The sequence below is a fragment of the Scyliorhinus torazame genome, chromosome 19 (assembly GCF_047496885.1).
Source record: "Scyliorhinus torazame isolate Kashiwa2021f chromosome 19, sScyTor2.1, whole genome shotgun sequence".
Lineage (NCBI taxonomy): Eukaryota > Metazoa > Chordata > Chondrichthyes > Carcharhiniformes > Scyliorhinidae > Scyliorhinus > Scyliorhinus torazame.
In genome coordinates, this window is record NC_092725.1 from 71,180,697 (window position 1) to 71,196,764 (window position 16,068).

General features: G+C 45.1%; 1 protein-coding gene across 3 annotated transcripts in view; it reads left to right on the forward strand.

Moving 5' to 3' along the window:
* scube1 (signal peptide, CUB domain, EGF-like 1) overlaps positions 1-16,068 on the forward strand; it is a 406,877-nt gene that overhangs the window by 335,087 nt on the left and 55,722 nt on the right. For all 3 annotated transcript variants that reach the window (XM_072484510.1, XM_072484511.1, XM_072484512.1), the window contains 2 exons: positions 4,431-4,523; positions 12,047-12,163. In XM_072484510.1, the coding sequence (XP_072340611.1) occupies positions 4,431-4,523; positions 12,047-12,163 (210 nt within the window). The remainder of the gene's footprint in view (positions 1-4,430; positions 4,524-12,046; positions 12,164-16,068) is intronic.

Here is a 16,068-nt window from a genome sequence, read left to right on the forward strand (position 1 = left end):
CATGTCGTTCAGGTCCTTGTGGATAATGTGGACCAGAGGCCGATGATCCGTCTCGCCAGTGAATGTCGGCAGGCCGTAGGCATAGTCGTGAAACTTGAGAATGCCAGTGAGAAGACCCAGGCATTCCTTCTCTATTTGCGCATACCTTGTTTCGGTGGGCGTCATGGCCCTCGATGCGTAGACTACCGGTGCCCAGGAGGAAGTGTCATCACGCTGAAGCGGCACCGCACCGATGCCATCCTGGCTCGCATCTGTCGAGATCTTCGTCTCCCTGTCTGGGTCGAAAAATGCCAAGACCGGTGTAGTGGTGAGCTTGGCTTTCAGCTCCAACCACTCTGCCTGATGTGCTGCCTTCCACTCAAAGGCAATGGACTTTTTCATCAGGTTTCGTAGGGCCGTGGTGTGTGAGGCCATGTGTGGGATGAACTTGCCCAGAAAATTGACCATGCCCAGGAAGCGCAACACTGCCTTCTTGTCTTCAGGGATCTTCATGGCTTTGATGGCCTTGACCGTGTCTGTGTCCCGGCGCACACCCTGCTGAGAGATCTGGTCACCTAGGAACTTGAATGTCGACATGCCAAAGCAACATTTGGACCTGTTCAGCTTCAGGCCATTGACATGGACATGGTGGAATACCTGCTGGAGACGGGAAACATGCTCTTCAGGGGTCGTGGACCATATGATGATGTCGTCCATATACACAGGAACCCCTTCAATGCTCTCCATCATCTGCTCCATGATGCGATGGAAGATCTCCGATGCCGAGAAAATGCCAAACGGCACGCGATTATAGCAGTATCTGCCAAACGGTGTTTTGAAGGTGCAGAGCCTTCTGCTGGACTCATCCAGCTGGATTTGACAAAATCCATGTGACGCATCTAACTTGTTAAAAAAACATACGTGTGCCATCTCACTGGTGAGTTCCTCCCACTTCAGGATGGGGTAGTGTTCACGCATTATATTCTTATTGAGATACTTCGGATCAAGGCAGATGCGCAGGTCTCCCGAAGGCTTTCGAACACACCATCGAGCTGACCCAGTCAGTCGGTTCGGTTACCTTGGAAATTATGTCCTGTTGCTGACGATCCTCCAGGCGCTCCCTCAGCGGAGACGGGACCCGGCGTGGTGCGTGGACCACTGGCTTGGCATCAGGTCGGAGCAGAATCTTGTATCGATATGGCAGCGTGCCCATCCTGTTGAACACATCCGGATACTGAGTGAGGATGTCGTCAATGCCGGCCTGAAGATCCACAATGGAGGATGTCGTTGTTTAAACAGCTGCACGAGGTTCAGCTGCTTGCAGGCATGCGCGCCAAGTAGGGATGCCCTGTCTGGCTTGACAATTTCAAAACGTAACCGTGCATGGGTGCTCCGGTTGGAGACGAGTAGATGACAGGATCTCAGTGCCATGATGGCATTTCCGTTGTAGTCCAGGAGCCTGCAGGCTGCTGGAAGGACCTTGGGGGGCTTCTTGATGCGTTTGAAATCTGCCTGTGAGAGGAGGTTGGCAGAAGCACCTATGTCCAGCTTAAACTGGATGGAGCAGAGGTTGACCTGCATCATCGCACGCCGTTCGTCCGCAGAATCCACAGCGAGGATGGATTGAATTTGTGATGAGTTGGATGTGGCATATGCACATTTGGTAATGATGCCCACACAGTAGGCGGAGTCCAGGCATTTTTCCTCTGGATCCGTTGTGCTGCCAGGCGCAGAATCCTGCAATCGTTGTTGCACACTCTGAACGCGCCGTTGTCGGAATTGGGAGCGCTGGCCCCTGACTGGTGGTGCAGATCTGCACAAGGCTGCATAGTATCCAGGCTTTCAGCAGTTTAAACATCGCCTGCCCCTTGCAGGACAGTGTTTCTTTAAGTGGGCGTTGTCGCAGTTCGCGCACGTCATGATGTCGGCGTCCGGACACTCCACGCGTCGTTGCACAGTGCGGGTGTCGGCCGCTTCGTTATCCCGTTCGCATCGCGCATGCATGGGGCTCCGGGAAAAGAGAGGGCGAAATGGCCGCTTTCATCAATGCTGAGGCGCTGCATCCGGGAGTTGGCCTGCACACTCTCTGCCTCGTGGGAGGCAAGTTTCTCATTATCAGCCGATTTGTACTGAGCATCGCGCTTTTTGGCGTGCTCATGCACTGTGCATGTTTCAATCGCGACTGGCAGGGTCATATGCTTGATTTTCAGTAGCTGCTCTCAGAGGATCAGAGTGAACGCCAAAAACGATTTGGTCTCTGATCATGGAGTCAGCATATCAGCAATAAGTTGCAGGACAGCGCTAGCAGGCAGAGGTTAGTTAAGAAGGAGTTGAAAGATTCATCTTTACCTTGTAGACGCTGTTTGAATATGTAGCGCTCGAAGATTTAATTGGTGTCCACTTCACAGTGACTGTCAAACTTGTCCAGGATGGTCTGAAACTTTGTCTTGTCCTGGCCTTCGGTGAAGTGAAAAGAGTTGAAGAGTTTGATGGCTCGATCACTCGCTGTTGAGAGAAGCGCAATCTTCCTGCATCAGATGCACCCACGAGGTCTGAAGCTTCAATGTACAGCAGAAACTTTTGCTTGAATGTCCGCCAGTTGGCACTGAGATTGCCGGAGGTCCTGAGCTGGTGAGGAGCCTGAATCTTCTCCATGGTGCCGGGATACATTCGCTGGTCGACACGGAACGGACTGAGGTAAACTGTCTAGATTAAGCAGTCTCCTGGTAGCATGATGTGTTATGTACTCTGGGATAACACAGGCTGCAACTGGATGCAGCTTTAACCAAAAGAAACTCCAGACCTTGAAGTTAGTTCAATCTGATTTATTGAACCAATAGCACAGTTAGCACAGTTCTCTATGAGTTTGACTCTCTGCTAACCTAAGTGTGATTACTCTGTCTGACTGAACCAGACTAGCTCTTAGCCACGTGTGGAGATGTGATACTGTACGTACACCCTGACTCACTCTGTAGATGTTCATCAGGTGGAAAGAGGCGGAGTGTGAGTGCCTCGTGCCTTTTATGGTGAGATACCACCCCTGAGTATCCTGCTTGCTCATTGGTCATGTCCTGTTCTCTGTGTTCATTAGCTGCCTGTCTGTATATCATTATCTGCATGTCTGCATATCATGACAATAGCGAGCTGTTCCAAGCTTTTATCCCTCTTCTCCAATAGATGGGTGCCCCATCCTCATTACTTCTTTCCTACTGTGACATTTGTGTAAGCTACTGACAAGAGCATCAAGTGGGATTTAAAAGTACTGGTGCTTGAGGCAGTGGAAGGTTCACTTTACTGGGGTGTTAATAGCAATACTTCCTCAACTACAAAGCTCCAAATTCACAATCCTGATTTGTAGTTTCTGTCCAACCACCAAATTCTTGTTTAAAAATGACTCTGCCTTGTCAAGATGTTTGACTTTATTGAATGTCCAAACATCTCTGGATAGAATTTAAGATACATTTTAAAAATGTATTGTGAAAGCAGAACACTGCTGTTGATCAAGTGACAGGGTACATTGATGAAATAACATACACAGAGAAATTGATATTTGTTTATGGAATAAACTGATTGAAATTATTTCACTGGACTGGAGTGTCGTGGCTAGGCCAGCATTTATTTTGCTGTCCACCTCTAATTGTTCACGAGTATGCAGCAATGCTCTACATAAACATTGGTCAGAATTTTTCCAGCCTCACCAAGGCAGCTTTGGAGATTGAGGGGAAATTCTGAAAGAAATGTATCCGGCCGGCTCCCTGACATATCCCCACCTCTTCACGTATCTCCTCAGTGGAGCAGGACCCATTGGCAATGGTGACCATCCTTGCCAGCAGCGAGTAACCAAACAAAGTAATTAAAAGGTGAATTTTTACCCTATTTAAAAACCTCAGTTATATTTTCCAAATGGTCTATGGAAGCCCGGCTGTGTCTCCAGCTCAACTTCTCACAAGAACAACAGTAGTACGGGAGATCAGAGCAGGATAGATATATGCTGAGGTTATTTTAAAGGATCAAAATCTTTCTTTGCAGCACCAAATATTCTGGAACTCCCTTCTTCCAGCACGGTGGGTGCACCTGCACCACATGGACTGCAGAATTTCAAGAAGGTGTTTCACCACCACTTTCTCGAGGGCCATTGGAGATGGGCAATCGCGCCAGGGTCCCAGGTTCAATTCCCGGCTTGAGTCACTGTCTGTGCGGAGTATGCACGTTCTCCCCGTGTGTTTGTGGGTTTCCTCCGGGTGCTCTGGTTTCCTCCCACAAGTCCCGAAAGATGTGCTTGTTAGGTGAATTGGACATTCTGAATTCTGTGTACCTGACCATACCCCGGAATGTGGCGACTAGGGGATTTTCACAGTAACTTCATTGCAGTGTTAATGTAAGCCTACTTTTCACAATAAAGATTATTATTTTGCCCTCCTCCTCTCATATATAACCTTTTTTTCATTCAGATTCTGAAAACAGCTATACTTTTAGCTGTGGGGTTCCAATACATCCAACAAAATCTTCACAGAAGCGAAATGCAACAGTACCCAACTGTGCAGGTAATCATCTCAAACAAGATTGATCTGAAATAAAAGATGTGGCACACCACTGATAATGAATGTTTCAGTTTTCAGTGTCGATTAGTCTCATTGCTCATCTGACTGGGTTGGAAAGGCAATTCTGTTTCAATTTTAGCCTCTCACAATTAAGGAAATTTTAAATGTTCAGCTTCAAAAGACTGAAGTGGGAACTTTTATTTTGTGCTTCTATTGCTTTACTCAATTTCTTGGACTGGAAAATGAATACCACAGAATCATAAGTAGCTTCAAAACTCTCCCCCAGCTTTTTAGATGTGAGAGTAAACATGCACGTTTCTCAGTGTTAGAAATGTTACAGGTCCCACAATATTGGCACCAACTCTTCAACATTCAAAATTCCCAAACATTTGGAGCTTCAAATTGATGATTCCCAGGTTCCTCCCCCCACTTTCCCCTGTCAATGCACAGGGGTTTCCTCAAATGTGCAGTGCTAGTAGTTGCATGCTCATTCATGCGTGAAAGTGAATTAATTTGAAAATTGCTACATTTACATGGTACATGCATAGGCTCCACACTTTGACAGATGTGAGTGATTTGTAGAGTTTACACTTGACCTGGTGTGATTTTTTAAAAACAATTCCCTGAAGGTTGCATGTTGAGATCTGTCATATTGATGCTCCTGAAGACCTTTAACATCCAGAGGCATGGGTGGAAAGTGAGATTTTTTTCCTGCTCATGCAATGCACTTTGTGGTCCCAGGGGCACGGAGGACATTAAAGTTTATTCTCCTGCGAGAACAGAGCCATGAATATATAGAAATATTAGCATCCGATCCAATAGGAAAACCATTCTGAAGAGGTTACAGCTGGAATCTGCAACATTTTCTTGGCTATGGGTGTACCAATTTATAGTTTTATAGGCTATGTGGCATATGCACCTCATATATACTCATCATTTAAGCATTTTAGCTGAACAATGCCAATATTGCACATGTGGACTTAATGGAAAAATCTCAATAGGCAGAGCAGGGAGACCAGTAGTGGGGAGGGAACCCATATGTTCTATCAGCGGGCTTTGCTATGGCTCTTCGCCTAAGCATTAGTAACTCATGTACATATTTCCTAGGGTAGGCAAGATCCTAGGGTAGGCAGGATGATGCACTGAAGCTGTCAAATAAATGTTTTCTAATGAAAGGGAAACTTGCAAGGGTCAGAATGGCTGAATTTGTACATTTTACATTGATCCCAGAGGAGACCTGGGAAGGCTGCCTCCTCTGACCCCACTGATTTATGTCTGCTTCTGTAGGGCCTAGCTGTTGAACAGTATTTATTGCACATTCTCAATTGCTGTGTGGCTGTGCACCAGTGCAGCTGAGAGGGAGCTTTGGCCAAGCCCCAACCTCTGTCTTTCCGAGCATACTCCTGCACAATATTGCTCAGGCCAAGACACTTGCAGCTCTGCTCATTCTTCTCACTCTATTGAAGTTCACCTCACCTATTTTCTATGTTTCTAAGAGGCTGCAGATGTCTAAGCCGACTGAGTTACTGGTGCTCACACATGTCAATAGTGTGATTCTCTGCCTGTAGACCCTGTGTTGGGCGTTTCTCTCTTTCAAACTGGATCTCTCTGTCCATCCTTCTATCCAATAGAGTGGCATATAGCTAAGGAGAAGGTAGTTGGTGTTGCTGCTGGTGCTGTGTTGGTGTTGATATTTTATCAGAGTTTGATATCCTTATCAGAGTTTCAAGATAGAGTTGTATGAATTGCTCCCAGGCTGCTGGGACGTGCAGGTCAAGGTGAGTGAATTTTAAGACGGACGAATTGACCTCTAAGAAGTTGGAAATCATCTGTCAAGTAGCAAAAGCACATTCTCAAAACAAGTGCTGTAAGTTGCAGTATCTCACCTGCACATGACTGGAGCTCTTTAGTATCACTGAAGAAGCAATTCCCACTCTGCACTTTACTGGTTGATATATTAAAGTCAGAATGATGGGATAAGCCCTCTATTCATTGCCTCTTTTAATATTTTAATTACCTACCTGACATGTCCACCGGGATTCCCCACTCGACTGCAAACCCATCCGGAACTGAGCAGGTTCATGTTGGCTTGTGGGTTTTGTCTTCCAGTTTAACCTTTTGAGAAAATGTTCTGCATAAATATTCCCCAACCCCAAAATTAATTAACGGCTATTTAAAAGGACTCGAGAAAGACTTGAAGAAAAAAAATTAAAAGGAATAGGAAGGAGTGGGAAAATGGGGCTACTTTTGCAGAGCTCACAGTGGCAAAGGTACAATGAGTTATAATGGTCTATTTCTTTGATAGAATTGATACGATTCTATTAATCCCTGACTCACTGATTTCCATGGATACTCTTTGCCCCACTGTCTCAGCAGCAGAACTGTATTATTTCCCATGATGTATATGATCATCTAAGACTATGACCCAGATCTTCCCGATTCCACATTGTCAGGATCTGGGATTATGACTGAATCATGTACCCCAACACCCGGACCCCATGGAGGTCCACACTTTCTGATCTCTGTGGGAATTGCTTGGGAAGTTTGAGCTTCCAATGGGTAATTCCTCGAATCCCCAGGATCTTCCGCAAATATCTCTGACTTCGAGTTAGAGTCGAAGGTTTTGGAGAGTTCTGATGTGCTTACCTGGACAATTATCCAGGAAATGTTAGACCGATTAAGACCTCGTCTAACATCTGGATAACTACACTACTGAAACACCCCACCCCACTATCACTCACACTGACCCCCCGACTCCCTCCTCAATGTCCCCAAAGTGCACCTTCACCCTGGCACTACCACTGACTGCCAACTGACTAACAGCCCCAACCACACTCCCCTGACTACCCTCCACTACCTGCTGACATGACCTGACCAGCCCCCAACACACCCCACCCACCTGCTACCCCACCCTCCTATCTACTCTACCCATTCACTCATTCACCCATTCGTTAACACACACTGAACCTTCAAACTTACCATTTGGCAGCTGGTGCCAGAAAATGGGAAGTTTCCTGTCTTTTCCCACCTCTACTTCAATACAATGGAGTTCTCCGCTCTGCTTTTCTGGCTCTGGGGTATCAGTGCAGCTTGCATCAACATTGCAAACATTCTGCACTTCTGCACTGTAAATTCTATGACATTGAAAACAGCGCGAGAGGAGAGACAGCCGGGAGAGTGAAAACAGCGCAAGAGGAGAGACAGCCGGGAGAGTGAAAACAGCGCAAGAGGAGAGACAGCCGGGAGAGTGAAAACAGCGTGAGAGGAGAGACAGTCGGGACATTGAAAAGCGGGAGAGGAGAGACAGCAGGGACATTGAAAACAGCGCGAGAGGAGAGACAGCCGGGACATTGAAAACAGCGCGAGAGGAGAGACAGCCGGGAGAGTGAAAACAGCGCGAGAGGAGAGACAGTCGGGACATTGAAAAGCGGGAGAGGAGAGACAGCCGGGAGAATGAAAACAACGCAAGAGGAGAGACAGTCGGGACATTGAAAAGTGGGAGAGGAGAGACAGCAGGGACATTGAAAACAGCGGGAGAGGAGAGACAGCCGGGAGAGGTAAACCGCACAAGAGGAGAGACAGTCGGGACATTGAAAAGCGGGAGAGGAGAGACAGCAGGGACATTGAAAACAGCGCGAGAGGAGAGACAGCCGGGTCATTGAAAAGCGAGAGAGGAGAGACAGCCGGGACATTGAAAAGTGGGAGAGGAGAAACAGCCGGGACATTGAAAACAGAGCAAGAGGAGAGACAGTCGGGACATTGAAAAGTGGGAGAGGAGCCGGAGATTTAAAAGCGGGAGAGGAGCCAGGGAGTTAAAAGCGCAGGAGAGGAGCCGGAGATTTAGAAGCGCGGGAGAGAAGCCGGAGATTTAGATGCGTGGGAGAGGAGCCGGAGATTTAAAAGCGCGGGAGAGGAGCCGGAGATTAAAAAGCGGGAGAGGAGCCGGAGATTTAAAAGTGCGGGAGAGGAGCCGGAGATTTAAAAGCGCGGGAGAGGAGCCGGAGATTAAAAAGCGCGGGAGAGGAGCCGGAGATTTAAAAGCGGGAGAGGAGCCGGAGATTTAAAAGCGGGAGAGTAGCCGGAGATTTAAAAGTGCGGGAGAGGAGCCGGAGATTTAAAAGTGCGGGAGAGGAGCCACCTCCTCTAACCTAAAGGGTTGAGTGAATATCAGGTGAGCTCTTTCTTTCTTTCTTTTTCGTGTTTTATCCGCAAGTTATCAAGAGGGGATGGCAGGGAAGGCAGTGCAATGTTCCTCCTGCAGAATGTTTGAGGTGAGGGACACTGTCAGTGTCCCTGCGGATTTCACCTGTGGGAAGTGCACCCATCTCCAGCTCCTCAAAAACCGCATGAGGGAACTGGAGCTGGATCATTCGGGAGGCAGACATAGGTAGAAGCTTTTAGGGATGTAGTTACTCCGAAGAATGAAGATAGATGGGTGACGGTGAGAGGGGCTGGGAGGAAGCAGTCAGTACAGGGATCCCCTGTGGTCGTTCCCCTTAGTAACAAGTTTACCGCTTTGGATATTGGTGGGAGGGACGACTTACCAGGGGTAAGTCATGGGGTACAGGTGTCTGGCACAGAGTCTGTCCCTGTTGCTCAGACGGGAAGGGGGAGAGGAGTAGAGCATTAGTCATTGGGGACTCCATAGTTAGGGGGACAGATAGGAGATTCTGTGGGAACGAGAGTTACTCGCGGTTGGTGTGTTGCCTTCCAGGTGCCAGGGTCTGTGATGTCTCGGATCGTGTTTTCGGGATCCTTAAGCGGGAGGGGGTGCAGCCCCAAGTCGTGATCCACATAGGCACCAACGACATAGGTAGGAAAAGGGATGGGGATGTAAGGCAGGTATTCAGGTAGCTAGGGTGGAATCTTGGAGCTAGAACAAACAAGAGTTATTATCTCTGGGTTGTTACCCGTGCCATGTGCTAGCGAGACGAGGAATAGGGAGAGAGAACAGTTGAACACGTGGTTACAGGGATGGTGCAAGAGGAAGGGATTCAGATACCTGGATAATTGGGGCTCATTCTGGGGTAGGTGGGACCTCTACAAACGGGATGGTCTACACTTGAACCAGAGGGATACCTATATCCTGGGGGGGGAAATTTGCTAATGCTCTTCGGGAGGGTTTAAGCTAATTCAGCAGGGGGATGGGAACCTAAAATGTAGCCCCAGTGTGCAGGAGGTTGAGAGTAGTGAGGTCATGAGTAAGGTTTCAAGGTCGCAGGAGTGTACCGGCGGGCAGAAAGGTGGTTTGAAGTGTGTCTACTTCAACGCCAGGAGCATCCGAAATAAGGTGGGTGAACTTGCAGCATGGGTTGGTACCTGGGACTTTGATGTTGTGGCCATTTCGGAGACATGGATAGAGCAGGGACAGGAATGGTTGTTGCAGGTTCCGGGGTTTAGATATTTCAGTAAGCTCAGGAAAGGTGGTAAAAGAGGGGGAGGTGTGGCATTGTTGAAAACCCTAAAGCTTTCTATAGGTATGTCAGGAATAAAAGAGTGACTAGGGTAAGAGTAGGTCCAGTCAAGGACAGTAGTGGGAAGTTGTGCGTGGAGTCCGAGGAGATAGGAGAGGCGCTCAATGAATATTTTTCGTCAGTATTCACACAGGAAAAAGACAATATTGTCGAGGAGAATACTGAGATACAGGCTACTAGACTACACGGGTTTGAGGTTCATAAGGAGGAGGTGTTAGCAATTCTGGATGGGATTTATCCTAGGATTCTCTGGGAAGCTAGGGAGGAGATTGCTGAGCCTTTGGCTTTGATCTTTAAGTCATCTTTGTCTACAGGAATAGTGCCAGAAGACTGGAGGATAGCAAATGTTGTCCCCTTGTTCAAGAAGGGGAGTAGAGACAACCCCGGTAACTATAGACCAGTGAGCCTTACCTCCGTTGTGGGCAAAGTCTTGGAAAGGATTACAAGAGATAGGATTGAGAATCATCTAGAAAGGAATAATTTGATTAGGGATAGTCAACACGGTTTTGTGAAAGGTAGGTCGTGCCTCACAAACCTTATTGAGTTCTTTGAGAAGGTGATCAAACAGGTGGACGAGGGTAAAGCAGTTGATGTGGTGTATATGAATTTTAGTAAAGAGTTTGATAAGGTTCCCCACGGTAGGCGATTGCAGAAAATACAGAAGCATGGGATTGAGGATGATCTGGCGGTTTGGATCAGAAATTGGCTAGCTGTTAGAAGACAGAGGGTGGTGGTTGATGGGAAATGTTCAGCCTGCAGTTCAGTTACTCGTGGTGTACCACAAGGATCTGTTTTGGGGCCACTGCTGTTTGTTATTTTTATAAATGACCTGGAGGGCGTAGAAGGATGGATGAGTAAATTTGCAGATGACACTAAAGTCGGTGGAGTTGTGGACAGTGCGGAAGGATGTTGCAGGTTACAGAGGGACATAGATAAGCTGCAGAGCTGGGCTGAGACGTGACAAATGGAGTTTAATGCAGAAAAGTGTGAGGTGATTCATTTTGGAAGGAATAACAGGAAAGCAGAGTACTGGGCTAATGGTAAGATTCTTGGGAGTGTGGATGAACAGAGAGATCTCAGTGTCCATGTACATAGATCCCTGAAAGTTGCCACCCAGGTTGATAGGGTTGTTAAGAAGGCGTACGGTGTATTAGCTTTTATTGGTAGAGGGATTGAGTTTCGGAGCCATGAGGTCATGTTGCAGCTGTACAAAACTCTTGTGCGGCCGTATTTGGAGTATTGCGTGCAGTTCTGGTCGCCACATTATAGGAAGGATGTGGAAGCATTGGAAAGGGTGCAGAGGAGATTTACCAGGATGTTGCCTGGTATGGAGGGAAGATCTTATGAGGAAAGGTTGAAGGACTTGAGGCTGTTTTCGTTAGAGAGAAGAAGGTTAAGAGGTGACTTAATAGAGGCATACAAGATGATCAGAGGTTTAGATAGGGTGGACAGTGAGAGCCTTTTTCCTCGGATGGTGATGGCTAGCATGAGGGGACATAGCTTTAAATTGAGGGGAAATAGATATAGGACAGATGTCAGAGGTAGGTTCTTTACTCAGAGAGTAGTAAGGGCGTGGAATGCCCTGCCTGCAACTATAGTGGACTCGCCAACACTAAGAGCATTCAAACGGTCATTGGATAAACATGGATGATAATGGAATAGTGTAGATGGGCTTTAGATTAGTTTCACAGGTCGGCGCAACATCGAGGGCCGAAGGGCGTGTACTGCGCTGTAATGTTCTATTGAAAACAGCTCGGACAAACCCGCAAGAAATGAAGAGCAGTGCCTAGGCGAGGGCAAGTTTGAGTGGAATGACAATTCAATAATGATCTTCGGAATATCCCAGCCTGTACTTAACCCGACATTAATCTCCAATCCCATTCCAAGACATACTATTTATCCAATTTTTGTGAGCAGAAGTTAAGAAACAAATCAACCGATGTTGGTGGAAGTTTGCCCACACATGCAAAATGCCTTGAATCATCAAAATGTTACACTAATCTCTCATTTCTGTTGAGGCATGATCCTGAAGACATCCATTGTTTGTTTCAGATCCTTTAGCACCTCCAATAAAACAAAAGGCGAGGTTCAAGATCAAGGATGCCAAATGCCACCTACGACCACGTAATAAGGAAAAAATTAAGGATAGTCTGAAACAAACTATATCAGGTATGTTACAGTCTTGCATTTATGATAATTGAGTCATACTTGCACTCATAAGTAAAACTACGTATAGATTAAACAAGAATCAGAAATTACTGGGTATAATCCAACACATTTCTGTCAGAGAGAGCCTATTAGTTCAATACGATGAGCTCAGGCAGCATAGCATCATCATCTGGAGCATTGGCCATGGCAAGCGAAGCAATGGCTTTGCAAATTTTCACTGCTGTGGGTTCGATATCCAGCCTTTCATGTCAGGCAGGTTTTTTTTTAAAGTCTAGAACTTTTCAGTAACTGTTCTGCCTAGGGTACTACTCAAGGTAGTGTTCTAACTTATTGCAATCAATGATTACCTCCTCTGCCTCTATTTTCAATGGAGTAATTTTCTTTGGTGATGGACCTGTTGTCTTTAGGATTCCCTCACACAAGTCCCTAGTAGTCCCTATGTTGAAGGACATCGGGATATTCTAGCACACTTGTAGCCAGTCGTCATTGTTGCACTGACTAGCAATCTGTTGAATTTTACATTTAACATCTTTTAGTGCACTCAGAGTCTTCTTGTTTGGATCTCTCTTGTAATTAACAAGATATAGGACTGCTTGACTTCAATGGCAGGTTCCATCACAGTGAGATTGGCCTCGAACCATGCAGCATTTTTCTGGGAAAATCAACACTCCTCCAACATCTGCATGAGCTTATCTGCCTTTGCTGGAGGGAGGGGGCAGTACCCCAGGTTATGGCATGATGTAAACATTGTGACCCTGTACAAGAACAAGGGCAACTGCAGCAATTGCAACAACTATTAAGGCATCATAGGGCAAGTGTTTGCCCATATTGCCTTTGTCAGAGTGCAGGTCAGGTCTGAGCAAATCTACCCTGCATCCCAGTGTAGTTTCAGAAACAAAAGATCTACGAATGACATGATCTCCTCAGTCCAGCAGCTGCAAGAGAAAAGCCATGAACAAAGGAGACCACTATATATATATTGCCTTCATCAATCGCACCAAGGCTTTTAACCATGTGTGAGAGACAGCCGACTTAATCTGTTGCGGAAAATTGGCTGCCCACCAAAGTTGCTCAATGTAATCTTCACTACCTTAAATAGCTAGTTATTTTAAAGATAGTAAATAAACACAGTTACTTATACTCTAAATCAAACCTCTTCAATCAAATTAAATCCATTTGACTTAAAGCCCCCAAAAGCTGAAGTCAAATATTTAGCAGAAATTGGAAGGTTAACCACTTGGTCTGAGTACTGTTTTGAAGATTCGTACCATCAGGGTTGAGGTTTTTGGGCCTTCCGCTTATTTCCAGCAAGGTTTTCCTTTCAAATTTCTTCCAACCCTCCAATGGTTGTAGACTCCCCGTTCAACACAGGTGTCGCTAAGTGGGTTAAGCATAGCTACCTCAGTTTAGAACTCTTCTTGTTCTAACATTTTTTCATTTTGTATTCCTGCATTCAGGAACTCTCCCTCTCTCTTATCAGCTTAGCTATCTAAAAATCCAACCATTCTTCAGCCACCAAGGGTTGAAATCCTTTTCGTCGGTACATAGAATATCAACTGAATCCTTATGCTTGAAAGTTATGTTCTCTGTAGCCAGCTTATTCTGAACTAAACTGCTTGAAGCACACACATAGAAGAATCTATTCCCCCTGTAATTAACCTCTTGTTTATCCCTTTGCTTTACGATTGCTCATCTCCCATGCAGCTTGGTCATATGATTAATTACTAAAGGCATATATTTTACTGGAAATTATCTCCCTGAGAAACTTAAAAGGGACCACAACCTCTCCATTAAATATAGTTTTCCCGCCAAAAAAAACATAAGGGCCATCACACATCTGTAGGTTGCTAGAATTAAAAGCTGATAACACACATTGAGCAGAACAGAGTATCTGGGAACTTGATGAAAAACGGGACCAACAGGGTATCTTTTTAATAAAATTTAAGAACTGAGGAGGATGAATTAGTAGCTGAATTCAAAATCAACTAATTACAGGAAAAGAACAGGGAAGATTAGATTGAGAGAGAAAAAATATATTAAAAAATAAAATTTAAATTTCACACTTCTTGAATCTCTAAGTATAATTCACTGTCTGAAGGAATGTGACTGCACACTTTTATTTGCTCACTTTCTGGACCAGAGAGATTGACTGGCAGTGATTATCAATTGTCACATTGTTAAAAGTGTATTCATGTCATCAATTTGCTAAACTTTTTATCTTTGTGGTGAGTTTATGAACAATTAATGTGGAAATACAGAAGCTTCATGAAGCTTATGAGATCAGTAAAGGCAAAATGGCATTTTCATGAAGCTTTTAGCCAGCTGGCATAAATTATCTAGTAACTTAGGATATCTCTTCCTTGCCACAAATTAATACCAGTGGGCATCAGTCATACCATTATCTTTCCTGGCCCATGTTGACTTACAAAAGCTCCATTACATGCAGATTGGAAAATGTAATAAATCTTGAATTCCAATAATTGCCTCCTATTTCAATCATTACACAAGAAAGACGGTTCTGATGTTTGAACTGCGCAGTGCACATTTAAAAAATATTATGCGAACCAAATTCTGAATCTAAATCGATCAGATGCAATCTATTGAATTGTCACTGCTGCTAAAAGCATATCATTGTAACTATTGCAAAACCCATTAACACTCTGAAGTTGGGTTCAAATTTTTATACTCCAAATATTTTTTATTAAGTAGTCCAGAATTTTAAAATGCACTTTTTGCAACTTTTGTTAAAGCCTGTTTTTCTGTTATTTAGCTATTAAGCTATTGCTTTCTGAGGCGGTTTCCTACTTCGAGTAATGCGAATGATGTCTGGTAGAGAGTTACAAGGTAGTATTTCAGTCAGGCAATTGTGGCTAAATGTGTCGAAACATTTTTAGGACCCAAGATTGATTTACTGCCTTATTGTGTAATTATAGGTTTCTGCCCATTATTTTCCTGTATATGGTGTGTGCCAGTTGAACAAAATCTGCCTCCACCTTCCTCCCCCCCCCCCCCTCCCCGGTTGGTATCAGTGTAATACCAAATACATGTATGCCTTTATTATCCTTTCACCTAGATTATTCAAAAACTGCAATATCCATGCTTGAAGATAGACCACTCTTCAAAAATAGTGAAATGAGCTTATTAGCATGCACTGCTCACTCATATTATAACAGAACAAAAATTATTTTTCATCTAAAGCATTGCCTCAATGACTATCTATCATATATTTGGCTCCAGCCATCTATTATCCAATACATTTGCTGCCAAGTACCTTGTTCATAATGCTATTCTCCTGCAACTTCAAAACTTTAATTCCTCTTGGTACCATATTGCATAAGAACAGTGCGCAAATATTGAATGATGTGGAGATGCCGGCGTTGGACTGGGATGGGAACATTAAGAAGTCTTGCAACACCAGGTTAAAGTCCAACAGGTTTATTTGGAATTATTAGCTTTCAGGTGAGTGATTAATGAGCAGAAAATATAAGGCTTCAACTGACTACTACCAATTTTATTTCAACAGCACATTCTTTTTGTTTTTAAATTTAGAGTATCCAATTCATTTTTTCCAAATTAAGGGGCAATTTAGCGTGGCCAATCCACCTACCTGCATATCTTTGGGTTGTGGGGGCGAAACCCACGCAAATACGGGGAGAATGTGCAAACTCTTGAGGAAAGGTTGAGGGAGCTAGGGCTTTTCTCATTGGAGTGAAAGAGGATGAGAAGCGACTTAATAGAGGTTTATAAGATGATGAGGGGGATAGATAGAGTGGACGTTCAGAGATTATTTCCTCGGGTAGATGTAGCTGTTACAAGGGGGCATAACTATAAGTTTCAGGGTGGGAGATATAGGAGGGATGTCCGAGTTAGGTTCTTTACTCAGAGAGTGGTTAGGGTCTGGAATG